The sequence below is a fragment of the Glycine max genome, chromosome 4, assembly GCF_000004515.6.
Source record: "Glycine max cultivar Williams 82 chromosome 4, Glycine_max_v4.0, whole genome shotgun sequence".
NCBI classification, from domain to species: domain Eukaryota; kingdom Viridiplantae; phylum Streptophyta; class Magnoliopsida; order Fabales; family Fabaceae; genus Glycine; species Glycine max.
Window position 1 is genome coordinate 46,890,875 of NC_016091.4, and position 13,310 is coordinate 46,904,184.

The window sequence follows — 13,310 nt, forward strand, 5'->3', positions numbered from 1 at the left end:
CTGATGATTGACACCAAAATCTGTTGTTCAACTGTTGCATTATGTTATGTTTTGGGCTTTAGCGGGTGGTCACGGGTATCAAGCACCAGAAAATTAGACTTCTTATGTATTATATGATTGTTGGGTGAGGCTTGCAACTCCAAGGACGCCAACATAACATAACGTTGAAAACAATCGGGTTGCTGGCACAGCTCACCTAACAAAAGTTGCAACACAAGGGACAACACCAAAAAAACCTCTTCCCATGAAGAAAAAAGTAAGTAAAACAACCTACGTGCCCTTTGTTCCTCCTTCAAGGAGTGCATTCAGTCCCTTTCCCTTACATTCACTTTTTTCATCCAATGGTATAAACAAAAAATAGAAAGTTTAAAAATAAAAGGATGATCTAAAAAAATAAACTATACTCCTTTTATTTAGATCATCGGCTTTAACTGAATTTTAGACCATTTAGATTGAGATATATCCTTCACTAATTGAGATTTAAAGTGTTAGAAGGATGGTAGTACACTTTGATGCGACTGAGATGCCGGATAAATGTACTATGATGCTTTAGTTAGTAACAATTTTACCAAAGTGATAATATAATAAACACCTACTTAACATTATTGACGTTGATTGTATTTATAAGAATATGATATGGACTTGATTCCTTAACATTACAATGGTGGATCCAGGAGCTTGAGTGAGTGGAGACAATTTATTTTTAAAATATTTTTTATATACTTATAAAATTAAAGTAAAAACATGAAAATTGGAATCAAGTATAATGAGCCTAAAAAATTGAAATGCCAGCTTAATAAATCGTAAAATACTTAGTAAGCTGAAAGGGGAGCAAAACTTAAGAAAAGAGGTGCAAAGAGATAATAATAATAATAATAATAATAGATATATTTGTATTTTCTCAAAAGTAATGGGTCCGTCCTGAACATGCATACGAGGCTCAAGATCAATAATGAAAAAATACTACCATCTTTTAGTGAAGCAACAAGATAACTTTACTCCAAACTAAAGTGTACTTTCTTGTTGCAAGGTTTATTGTAGTGTTCTTGCACTAGGGTAATCACGTTAACTGTGATCATTATTGCTTACTAAATTAGGTTGGCTCTGATTTGGGCTGGTGCCTTGTGGATTGGAGCTCAGTTTAGAACACTATCTTTTATTCAAAAATGTTTCCTTTTCGTAAGTTAGTGATATAAACTTAATAATTATTCATATAACCTTATTTAAAAATTAAATATTAATAAATTACACAATAAAAGTTTACAAGTTATACAGAGAGAGGGGGGTTAGTTTTCATGTACAATTCGTATATTTTCTTTTCTTTTTACATTGTTAACCAATTAAAAATCACTCTAAAAATGAATTTTAAATTAATTATTACAAGAGTAAATAGTACATGAAAATAGACACAAATCAAATGTTAAGAAATTTAATTAGTTAATAATTAAATAAATACTAAAATTAAAATAAAAAACAGTCAAATTGAATCATGCTTGTTGCTCACATATTGTCCTCTTTCTATTGTCTTCACGAGACCGCAAAACTAGAGCATATGTCTGCAGAAATATGGTAGAAGCAATTAGAAAATGTTAAATTGGGGTGGCGGATAAGTATAGGGAAGAGAGAGAAAAACAAAGAAAATGATGAAATAAAGGTATTGTTTATACAACATTATTGGCATGCAGTTCTTCCAAGGAATTGTTCAATTGTTCCTCGTGGGTTCTCTTTGTTGCCAATATTATATTACTATATTAGTAACTGCTTCTTAGTTTTCTTTCTTTTCGTAACTTAGTTGCTTTTTAATCTTTGTATCTTCTTTGGGTATCTCTTATACCCTTTTAATATTATCTCTTCTTAGGCTGATAAAAAAAATCTTCAAGTAGGCTAATTGACATATTGGAACATTTTTAGAAATTTTATTATTAATTTTGAAATATATTTAAAATTAAAGCTTTTCATTAAAAATAAAACAAAATAAACTATTCCATCACTAGGCTTGCAAGGTTTGAATAATTTACATGAGGTCTTATGTTCAAATTCTATTATTGTTTTTTTTAACTGAAAAAAGATATTATTAATCAATATAAGAGACCAAAGATTAGCACAAGATGTGATTAATTGAGTTAATTCACTAATTTGATTGACGAGGGGAGTTAATTAATTTTATTATACTAGTTGAATTCGACAAAACTATGATAATTGACGAGTGGAGTTAATTAATTTTATTATACTAGTTGAATTCGACAAAACTATGATAAGAATAAAGTTGTATATTCTTAAAATAAAAAAGATAAGATAAAATCATATATTTTTATATTTATATTATCTTACAATAAAAATTAATTTCAATCCAAGATACACATTTTTATCTTTTTAAGTGTCAGAATACATGTCTTTATACACTTATTGTCAGAGTTTCAGATACACATTTTTATCTTTTTAAGTGTCAGAATACATGTCTTTATACACTTATTGTCAGAGTTTCTTTGCATCATGGAGTAACCATGAGGAGATTTCATCAAATATGATAAGAACAATTATAATTTGATAACATATTTTTAAATATATAGTGTAATTTTAATTATTAATTTCCAAAAGTGTCTTTTGGTCACTCACTTCAATTGTGACTCTCACAAAGTTTTTCCCTCTGGCTTGCTCCGCTTAATTTGTTTTTTTTTTTTTTTCATTTTTTGGGCAATAATAATAACTCCCTCAAAAGACTATATATTCAAACTTGCTGCATATTTGTTATATATACACACATATTCGGTGCCTCTCAGAGAGGGAGATAACCAGAGCTCAAACTCAGAAAAATGGAGAAGTGGGTGGCTTTGGTGTTGCTGTTGGTGTTTTGGAAAATAAGGGAAGGTTTTGGCGTTAAAGCTGAGGAGGTGACATACGATGGAAGGTCTCTCATTATTGATGGCCAAAGAAAAATTCTGTTCTCCGGTTTAATTCATTATCCTCGCAGCACTCCTCAGGTGATTAAATCAAACACTAGTTTTATTTTTGTGTTTCTTATTTCCGATAAATATTAGTTTGTTAGAATGTTAGTTTTTATCAGGAATCCCTGACCTTTTTCATCTTCCTTTATCCCATAACCATCCAATGCAACTTACATTATATTTCCAACACTAGCTTTCTGTGTGTGCCATTCATATTATTCATGTCTCACACTGAGTCCAGTTTTATCTATTCATTCTTTTCTGCATTCATGTGTCTCTTCTTGGGGATGAATTGGATTTCTTCTTTTCTTTTATGAGTACATTACATTTCATTGTGGCATGATATCTGATAACATTTGGCCTCAATAAAAGTAGCTGGTGCCGGGTATCACGGACATGTGTATGATGAAGCCACATTTTTGGATTCTTGTGTCTTGTTTTTGGTACATTGTGAATACAGTGTTTGAAAGATTGGTTCTTGTGTCTGAACAATGCATAAACTAATTGATTAATGTATGATCAATTTATTAATTGGCATTAGCAGCAGGTATATAGTCCAATTATGAAAACAGGAGCTCATACTTCTTTTGCATTTTTGGGTAGGTAAGGTGCAGCTGTAGACTTGTGAGCTATAATTTCACCTTCATGTTGTTTTGAACGTTGAAAGAAAATGATAGAAAACAATTAAGAAAAAAATGAGAAATAAAAAGAAGAGACGTACTAAAGGATCAAATAGTAATTTTATTTAAATTCCTTTTCCAAATTTTGTATTTTAAGACATTTCATTACTTCACTATCTCCCAAAATCCTTGTATTTATTAAGCTCCTAATATAATGTTTATTTTGAAAAATTGTCTTATCTCCATCTTAATATGAGATTTAATTTTCTTCCAAACGAGTGACAAGCAGAAAATTCGCATTCTGTGTCTCTGCTAATAATGCATATATACTACTAGTAGTACCAAAAGATTACAGCATTTAATTAAAAATGCCTTTTTGTTCAACTAACCCAACTGCATGTCCTGTAGATAGCAATATAGCATGCAATCTCTTTTGAACCGCAGAACCAAACCGCTAACAGTTGCAAATTCACTGTTGCATCACGGGTATGAATGTGCATATATGATAAAGCAGGTTCTTCCTCAAACTTTTTGGTTGGTTTGTCAAGTTTAATTGGTTGGGCTCACAAGTGCAATCATTTGTGCCCACGAGACCAACATTTGTTATATGCATACAGACTACAGTATATTCAATTAGAAGTGATCAAATATAGTTTGAATTTTGTACTGTTGTTGGTAATATTTATGTTCGGTACGTCATTTTTGTTAATTTTTTAGTGTTTTTTTAAATTATAGTTGAAGTAGTATTTTTCTAAATGTTAGTTTTTAATTTTTAGTTTTTTTATATTTTTTTATTCTTAATATATTTATCAAAAAAATTTATTATATTTTTTAAAATAAATCATGATTTTATTACTTTTTTATTATATTACACTTTTTAACTATTTTGACAACTAATTTGACTAGACACTTATAATTTATCAAGTTAATTTTTTTAGTTATTAACTAATTTTTTAATTTTAGACTAATTTTTCAGTTAGTTTTATCAAAAATAACCAATGATTATTTAGTATCTTGAGTTATATTGTTCATAGAATTCATTTTTTTTTATTCCTCAGAGAATGGTCAATGATTGTTAGCAAAGTTAAAATGGTTTAACTTTTACCATCTCTAATTTTAGAAAGTGATAGATAAGAGGAGAGGGTGCATTAGGGAATAAGCAAATAGGGAAAAGAAATCATAGGAGAACATACAAAAAGTTATATATCAAGAAATCATAAGCAATTAGGGAATATTAATCAAGTTTGTCACGGTTACATGTGAATTGCTTAAAGGGAAAAGAAATTAAATATCAAGAAAAGGACACGAGGAGGTAAGGATTTTTGAGTTTTGACAAATTAAAGGATTGTTGCAGATGTGGCCAGATTTGATAGCGAAAGCAAAACAAGGAGGACTGGATGTGATTCAGACCTATGTGTTTTGGAATTTACACGAGCCCCAACCCGGAATGGTACTTCTACTTTCATTTTATATGTTTCTCTATATTCTTAAACAAATTATTTCTTTTACAGCATTTTTATAACTATAAGAAAAATAAAAGAAGTGATGTAATAAAAGGGGTATAAAGAAAAAATTATAAGACTTTATTTTTATATATTGTTAATATAAAAAAATTATACTATTAATTAATACAAAAACATGCGTAATCTCATTTACAAGGTGGTTATTATAAAACTTAATAAATTTACTATACATTGTTGTTAAAAATTTTTTACTATACACAATAATTAATAATTTATGATTAGATGTTCTTATAAAAACCTTTTGCATTATTAATCATAAATTTACTCATATTATAATAAATATTGTAAATTTGGTTATATGAATAGCAAACATGTGGACATGTGTTTTATCTCCTTTAAAACAAAATACACAGTTAATACAGTTGTTTTTCTTCATTTAACAAAGAAAAATAACTGAAAAGAAACAAACACTGCAAGAATATGGAAAATTTGCTTGATGAATAGGTAAAATTTAATTTCTTATACGTGATGAATATTAAACCACCCTCCAAATATACACAAACTCAATATGAACGGTAGTTAATTCAGGTAAATATATTTAATTTTTCTTAAATAAGATATCAAGTTTAAATATTATGTCTAGAATTTTTTTTACCTTCCACGGTAGTGTTGTTTTGAAAGAAAAAAAAAATACAAACCCATTGTGTTACACACACCTGTATATAAACGTTCGAATACACGCATTTTAAAATAAGTAATGTTTTCAAGAATGAGTCCCTAATTTGGAATATGTACTGGAACTTGTTAAGTTTAGATGTTGGGTGTGATTCTCAAATAGAGTGAAGAGTTGTTGTTTTTTGGTTAAATGTAATTTTGGTGTTATCCGTGGTGTTGGTTTCTTCATTTTATAACGAAAATATTTGGTATTTTTATTTTAAAAAATCTATAACTTCGATCCACTCGTTTCAAAATATAAATAGTTGGTTTTTACATTTTAGAAAATTCACAATTCATCCTCTAATTTAAAAAATTCACAATTTTAATTTAACCTTTAATTTTGTTTATTTTTATTTCTTTTATTCTTATTTTATAATTAATTAAAATATTTATTAATAATATCTTAAATGAATATGGTAGATTTAAGGTTAATTAGATCAAAAGAAAATGAATAAATATAGACAAAATTAAGAATTTGATAAAAATTATGAATTTTTTAAAGTAGAAAGATTAAATATTTATATTTTGAAATATAAAAATTAAAATTGTATTTTTTAAATAAATGATTAAATTTCTCAATTTTAAAATATTGAAAACTTTAAGTATTCTTTTTTAATGCATGAGTAGTCTATGCAGTATGTAAACATTGAAATGCTTGAAGAGGCTGTAATGACATTATAGATATAGAATGGGGGCTGTAGGTTGGTTCAGTATTTTGTGCCTACACTGTTTGAGGGGTGGCAGCAGGTTCAATGAGTAGAAACTCTAGACTCTAATTAATGGATCTCTATTTGCATTATGTATTAGGGTTGCAGTACCTCTTCTATCTCTTTTTAAATATATTTTTATTTTGGTTGTCAAAAAACCCTAAAGTTTTAAGTTCTTAATGAAATATTTAATATAAACTATATTTTTTTCAATTTCATGCGTAATAAATAATTAAATTAATAGAATCAAAATATAATAAAGATAATTTTATTAAATTATCTTAACATTGCTTTTTTTTATTATTTTCATGAATTTTTTTAACATAAGCTTATTTTTAAATAGAGAGATTAATTAATTACGGTGTAAATGCATATGACAGTATGATTTCAGAGGTAGATATGACTTGGTGGGATTCATAAAAGAAATCCAAGCTCAAGGGCTGTATGTTTGCCTCAGGATTGGACCTTTCATTCAGAGTGAATGGAAATACGGGTACTTTCCCTTCTTTAAACGTCATTTCTACATTTTTTGGAGTAAAATATCATGTTAACTTATCATTTTATAAAATTATTATTTTTAACCCGAGTTTAATTTTTTTTCAGTATAATTTATTTTATCGCGTTAAATAACAAAAAATCATGATAAGTATGATTTTTAAGATAATTACAATAAAAAAATTTAATCCTTACAAAATTAATTGTATAATATATCATTTATTTTAGTCTCTTTAATTTTTGTGTGTAAAATGAAAATAACAAAAAGTGAGAATGAATCAAATAATTATAAAAAAAATAAAATGAAATTATTGTGAAATTAAGAATCAAAGTAATCAATTTACTAATGAACTCAGATCGTGGTAAAAAATTTAAACCTTACTTTTTTGTATAAGGAGAAAACACAGTTAGGAAGGAATAAGTTACCTTTGAGTAGCTTCACATCTTTAAAGGAGATTAGTCTAAATAAACTACTAGAAATATTTCCTACAATGAAAATCTAAAAAAAATATTAATCCATTATTTTTTTTCTCGAATTCGGTCGAGCTGCTTTTTATTACAATGCTTACGCCATATAAGGAAATCTTTCCAATGGTTCTTGAGGTCATATATTTTGGATCAGCATAATCATCAACTTAATAAAACACAACCTTATAGAAATGTAATTTGTTCTCACCCCTTTTTTTGTGTGGAAAAAATTGATTTTTTTAAAATTCTCTAAACAAAGTGATAAAAAAATATTATTATTTTTAAATAAGTTAAAACAAAAAAATATTATTAATCTATTAACTGACAGCTCTAAGGTATGAAGCACCAATATTGACACGGATATCGGACATGACACGGACATGACACGAACATGGATACGTGGACACCTGTAATGTCCAAAATATAGAACGTAATACGAGTGTCGTGTCGGTATCGGACACTGACACGGACGGATGTCGGACACCGAACACGACAAGGGACTAGAGTGTCCATGTTTCATAGCCTGTAAGTCAAACTTATAATGCTGATCTTGCAGGGGATTTCCTTTCTGGTTGCATGATGTCCCTGGCATTGTCTACCGGACGGATAATGAATCATTCAAGGTACATTGAACTATAGCAAACTCTTTGTCACACTTATAATGTGTATAAAACTGTTTCTTTATGTCACCCTCTTCCATTTATGTATCCCAATGTTTAGTTCTACATGCAAAATTTTACGACAAAAATTGTGAACATGATGAAAGAAGAGGGCTTATATGCTTCCCAGGGAGGCCCAATTATATTGTCACAGGTAAATATGATTTCTGTCAATTTCAAATAACTTGTTATTTAGTTCAGTTTAATGTATTTTATTTTCTCCTTGAGTGCTAATTATTTATTGAATAATACAAGATTGAAAATGAATACCAAAACATCCAAAAGGCATTTGGCACAGCAGGATCACAGTATGTTCAATGGGCTGCAAAAATGGCGGTGGGCCTTAACACAGGCGTTCCATGGGTTATGTGCAAGCAAACTGATGCTCCTGATCCTGTGGTGGGTTCTACTCAGCCCAATTCACTTGCTTTTAAATTTTAATTTTAGACTAATGAATAAACACGTGTTTGTTAGTTTTTTTTTTTAAAAAATACTTACTTTTAAATGTTGTCTAATTAAATAGTTTTTTTTTTTACATATGCATTGTCATATTTATTTTAGTTCAATTTATTAATTATATATGATTATAACATGATGGATTTACATCTAATTATCCTGCTGGATTGTAATATATCAAACATCTCTTAATAATAGTACAATTGTACATCATTTCAGATGAAACAAATTCTAACAAGTTGCCATGGAAAAAAGAGAGAGCAAGATTAACAAGTCTGAATTATAGTAAATACATTTAAAAAAAAAAACATAGACGATAAAAAAAATTAAGCCATATACTATCCATGCGCAATTGGCTTGGAAGGTTTTACAATAATAGTAGTTTACCTTTTCTTAATTTCTTTGAGTTTTTCTATTATGCAGATCAACACATGCAACGGCATGAGATGCGGAGAAACTTTTACTGGACCAAATTCCCCCAATAAACCTGCCTTGTGGACTGAGAACTGGACATCTTTGTAAGTTGCTCCGTTTCCTACGTCCAATTTTCTAGTCAAATCATGGAAGGTCAAATGAGTTTGTTTAAATTTATTTCTTAAAAAAATATTTTAATAAAACAAGTTTTATTTTTTATTTTATTTTTTAAGTGGGTTTGTTTAAATTCTTTTTTCTTAAAAAAATTATTTTCTGCTAATTTTGAGAAACAAATTTTAGCTTTTTATTAATTTAAAGAAACACTTATTTCAAATTTTTTTAAAAATTTAAATAAACTAATTCATTATTTATCTAAATAGCTAGAGCTGCGAATCGTGCTCAGAACGGTATAGTAAACCAATTGAACTTTGGCATTGAGAAAGAAAAAAAAAAGTAAAGAATGACGAGGAAAAAATGTATTGATATCTGTCCATCTGTCCAAAGATTATAACTATAATATAGATAATACATATTATACACACATTACTGATATTTTCATATTTACACAATTTTTTCATTTAATTATACTTAATTTCTCTTCATTTTTACCCAATTATGCTAATCCCGCTACATACTTTCAAATGTGAAACAAGTGAAAGATGTATGATGCATGAGAACATACAACATTTTTATGTTAACGTGATTGAAAAATTTTCTTCAGCTTCTTTATTTTTTGATGAATTTCTCAATAACTTTATATTACCATGAAAATAATAGATAAACATTTTTAATTATTAACTTTTTTTTTTTCTGTGGCTGGAAGCTATCAAGTGTATGGTGGACTGCCATACATAAGGTCTGCTGAAGATATTGCATTTCATGTCACCCTATTCATTGCACGAAATGGAAGCTATGTCAACTATTACATGGTATTGTTACTTTGAAACTCTCTTTCGATTTGATAGGGTCCTTCTCTGTCTTCTGTTGCTAGAACTAAACAAATTACTTAAGCTTTATCTTTTTGCATATACATGTACCAATTGAATCATAGCTAAGATTTTCACTAGACATTGTGTGCCATCCAGGGAAACCTTTTCAAATTTAAACCATCTTAAATAATCTGAATTACAGTATATGCATCTAATTGACGTTGTTTGCTTGCAAACTAACTTAGTACCATGGAGGAACCAACTTTGGGAGAACAGCCTCTGCTTATGTTATAACAGGCTATTATGATCAAGCCCCACTTGATGAATATGGCAAGTGCACAAAATTATTATTTTAACACCTCATCTCATTTGATGTTTATAAATGTTGCAAATTTTCTTATTAGGTTTGCTTAGGCAACCCAAGTGGGGACATCTCAAGCAGTTACATGAAGTAATCAAGTCTTGCTCTACCACATTATTACAAGGAGTGCAGAGGAACTTCTCTTTAGGTCAACTACAGGAAGTGAGTGCTCTCACATTTTCTTTCTCCATCATGTTTATTTGCACTAACCATATTTAAATATTCTTTAAGTTTTTCCTCCTTTTGACCAGGGTTATGTCTTTGAAGAAGAAAAAGGAGAATGTGTTGCATTCCTTAAAAACAATGATAGAGATAATAAGGTTACTGTACAATTTCGCAACAGATCATACGAATTACTCCCCAGGTCAATAAGTATCTTACCAGATTGTCAAAATGTAGCTTTCAACACAGCAAATGTAAATTATTACTTCGTGAAAATTAGTTATATATACTCCAAATCTGGTCAATTTTGTTTCATTTAGTATTTTATATTATATTTATGCTTATAGGTAAATACAACAAGCAACAGAAGGATCATAAGTCCTAAACAAAACTTCAGCTCATTGGATGATTGGAAGCAATTCCAAGATGTCATTCCATACTTTGATAACACCTCACTAAGATCAGATTCATTACTTGAGCAAATGAATACAACCAAAGACAAATCGGATTACCTTTGGTATACTCTTAGGTTAGTTTTCTAGCTTCATTTCTTCCAAAAAAATCTATCAAATATATATCTTCCATTCATTACTATGTATATATTTCATATTTATATCACATTGGTATTGCTCATAAACTTTGAACTGAAAACTGAAGCAGTTGATTTTTATGAACAGGTTTGAATATAATTTATCTTGCAGAAAACCAACACTTAGTGTTCAGTCTGCCGCTCATGTTGCCCATGCTTTTATAAACAACACATACATAGGTACATAAATGTGCACATACTAAATCAAAGTTTCTAAAGAAGTTAACTTGAGTGGTTAATTTACTACTTTGTTCTAATTAAATATTTTAGGAGGGGAACATGGAAATCATGATGTGAAATCATTCACCTTAGAGCTCCCGGTTACAGTAAATCAAGGGACAAACAACCTTTCTATACTCAGCGCTATGGTTGGGCTTCCGGTAAATGTTTATAAGGAGCTGATTAATTATTGTATAAAGCACACACACACACACACACACACACATATATATATATATATATATATATATATATATATATATATATATATATTTCCTTTGACTTTGTAATATTTAACACTGAGATTGATTCTATTAAAAGGATTCAGGGGCATTTCTTGAAAGAAGGTTCGCTGGTTTAATCAGTGTGGAACTTCAGTGCAGCGAACAAGAGTCTCTTAATTTGACCAATTCCACGTGGGGATATCAGGTTTTCTCTTAATTTCACCAATTGCTCTAGGTTGCCTATTATTCTTGTTATATTTAATTAATAGTAAAAAAATTCTAATCTAAATTTTACATAATACTACACGTTACTAATGTATGTGCGTGAATTTTTTTTCACACATTTCGTGCATTATAGGTTGGATTACTGGGGGAGCAATTACAAGTATATAAAAAACAAAATAACAGTGATATTGGATGGAGTCAACTGGGGAATATTATGGAACAATTGCTCATTTGGTATAAGGTAAAATGACCCAGATGACCTTAATGGTATACTACCATTTTCCTTTTTTCTGAATTACAATAACTAGCACAAAGTTTCAGCAATAATTTTTTTTAGTTGTATGTAAACTTATTATAGAAGCTTTTTTTAATGATTAATGACAATTTGAATTGTTAGACCACATTTGATACACCAGAGGGAGATGACCCTGTTGTTTTGGACCTTAGCTCAATGGGAAAAGGTGAGGCCTGGGTAAATGAACAAAGCATCGGTCGCTATTGGATCTTGTTTCATGATTCCAAAGGCAACCCTTCACAATCACTGTAAGTAACAACCTACCTAAGCATAATGTTATTAACTTATGATATTATTTAGGATCTCATTAACAAGTGCTCTTGGGGTTGATTAATGAACTAAAATGAAAAAACATTTATTACAGAAGAAATCATAGGAGAACATACAAAAAGTTATATATAACACAATTTTATGCGTTCTAATAAAAATCTTTCACTTTTTAGTTTCTTGACCTATGTCACTATTTAGCATTTGTCTATTTTTTTTCTTTTTACTTTTTATATGATATTATATAAAGAACAAACAAATGAAAAGATGAGAGAGACGATTTAACTAGAACTAGAATCACGATGGACTAATTAATGCCGTGTATTATGTTGGCACAGGTATCACGTGCCTCGGTCTTTCCTTAAAGATACTGGAAACGTTTTGGTTTTGGTGGAGGAAGGTGGTGGGAACCCTCTTGGTATCTCTTTGGACACTGTTTCAGTCATAGATTTACAACAAAACTTTTCTAAATTAACATTACCCTCTTCTTCTTAGCTTAATATTAGAAGGAAGAAAAAAAAAAACACGTACAGCACACACACAGAGAGAATCTGTTTCCTTTCTGGGCATGGGAAGTGGAACATTTATAACTTGGCTTGTAGTACTCATGATAATATATTATTTATATATATTCTTGAAACCTCTGCAGATCAAGATTGATTCTTTGTGATCTAGATACTCGTTGGATCTATCTACGTGACAAGAGATAGTTATTTATTGGGAAAAAAAATTTGGTTTTGACCTTCTTCTGAATAGAAATGGGAAAAAGAATATTCTGAATGTATTTTATTTGAAAGCTAGTTTAAGACTAAATTAAACACAATATCTATGATACTCTTTTGATATATTCTAGAAATCTATTGAAAATTATATTTTCATATTTAATGATTCTCACTTATACTTTTATAGTTATAAATTTTAATAATTTTTAATTAATTATAGAAACTACATTAAAAGACTAATAAAAATGTGTTATTGATACCCATCTAGAACACATTGATACACATTAAGTTTGCACGAACATGAATAAAAAAGATAATGTTAGGATATTAGTAAGTATAAAAGAGGAACGTGGGTGGTGTGAGTTGCGAAAAC

At 29.0% G+C, this 13,310-nt stretch overlaps 1 protein-coding gene across 6 annotated transcripts; it reads left to right on the plus strand.

Moving 5' to 3' along the window:
• The first annotated feature begins 2,546 nt into the window (after positions 1–2,546).
• On the plus strand, positions 2,547–12,889 carry LOC100813064 (beta-galactosidase 6). Of its 6 annotated transcripts, XM_006578707.4 has the most exons (19): positions 2,842–2,981; positions 3,974–4,079; positions 4,920–5,015; positions 6,833–6,945; positions 7,972–8,038; positions 8,136–8,228; positions 8,330–8,473; positions 8,954–9,048; positions 9,768–9,873; positions 10,119–10,203; positions 10,278–10,396; positions 10,486–10,650; positions 10,744–10,925; positions 11,074–11,165; positions 11,256–11,365; positions 11,526–11,633; positions 11,787–11,894; positions 12,051–12,196; positions 12,554–12,889. In XM_006578707.4, exons 2-19 carry the CDS (start codon positions 3,987–3,989, stop codon positions 12,708–12,710), a joined length of 2,079 nt encoding a protein of 692 aa, XP_006578770.1. In that variant the 5' UTR covers positions 2,842–2,981; positions 3,974–3,986; the 3' UTR covers positions 12,711–12,889. The 6 variants fall into 6 exon arrangements, 5 of the variants coding, with proteins under 5 accessions (XP_040870887.1, XP_003522474.1, XP_006578770.1 ...); XM_003522426.5 differs by lacking the exon at positions 3,974–4,079 and having other exon boundaries at positions 2,556–2,981; XM_041014953.1 differs by lacking the exons at positions 3,974–4,079; positions 12,554–12,889 and having other exon boundaries at positions 2,549–2,981; positions 11,787–11,920; positions 12,051–12,188.
• Positions 12,890–13,310: the final 421 nt, after the last annotated feature.

Bases quoted from the DNA above. Each gene is read 5' to 3' on its own strand.
- LOC100813064 (XM_003522426.5), top strand. From the start codon at position 2,814: ATGGAGAAGTGGGTGGCTTTGGTGTTGCTGTTGGTGTTTTGGAAAATA. The intron at 8,039-8,135 runs GTACATTGAACT...CCCAATGTTTAG, and splicing joins CGGATAATGAATCATTCAAG to TTCTACATGCAAAATTTTAC. The intron at 9,874-10,118 runs GTATTGTTACTT...AAACTAACTTAG, and splicing joins GCTATGTCAACTATTACATG to TACCATGGAGGAACCAACTT.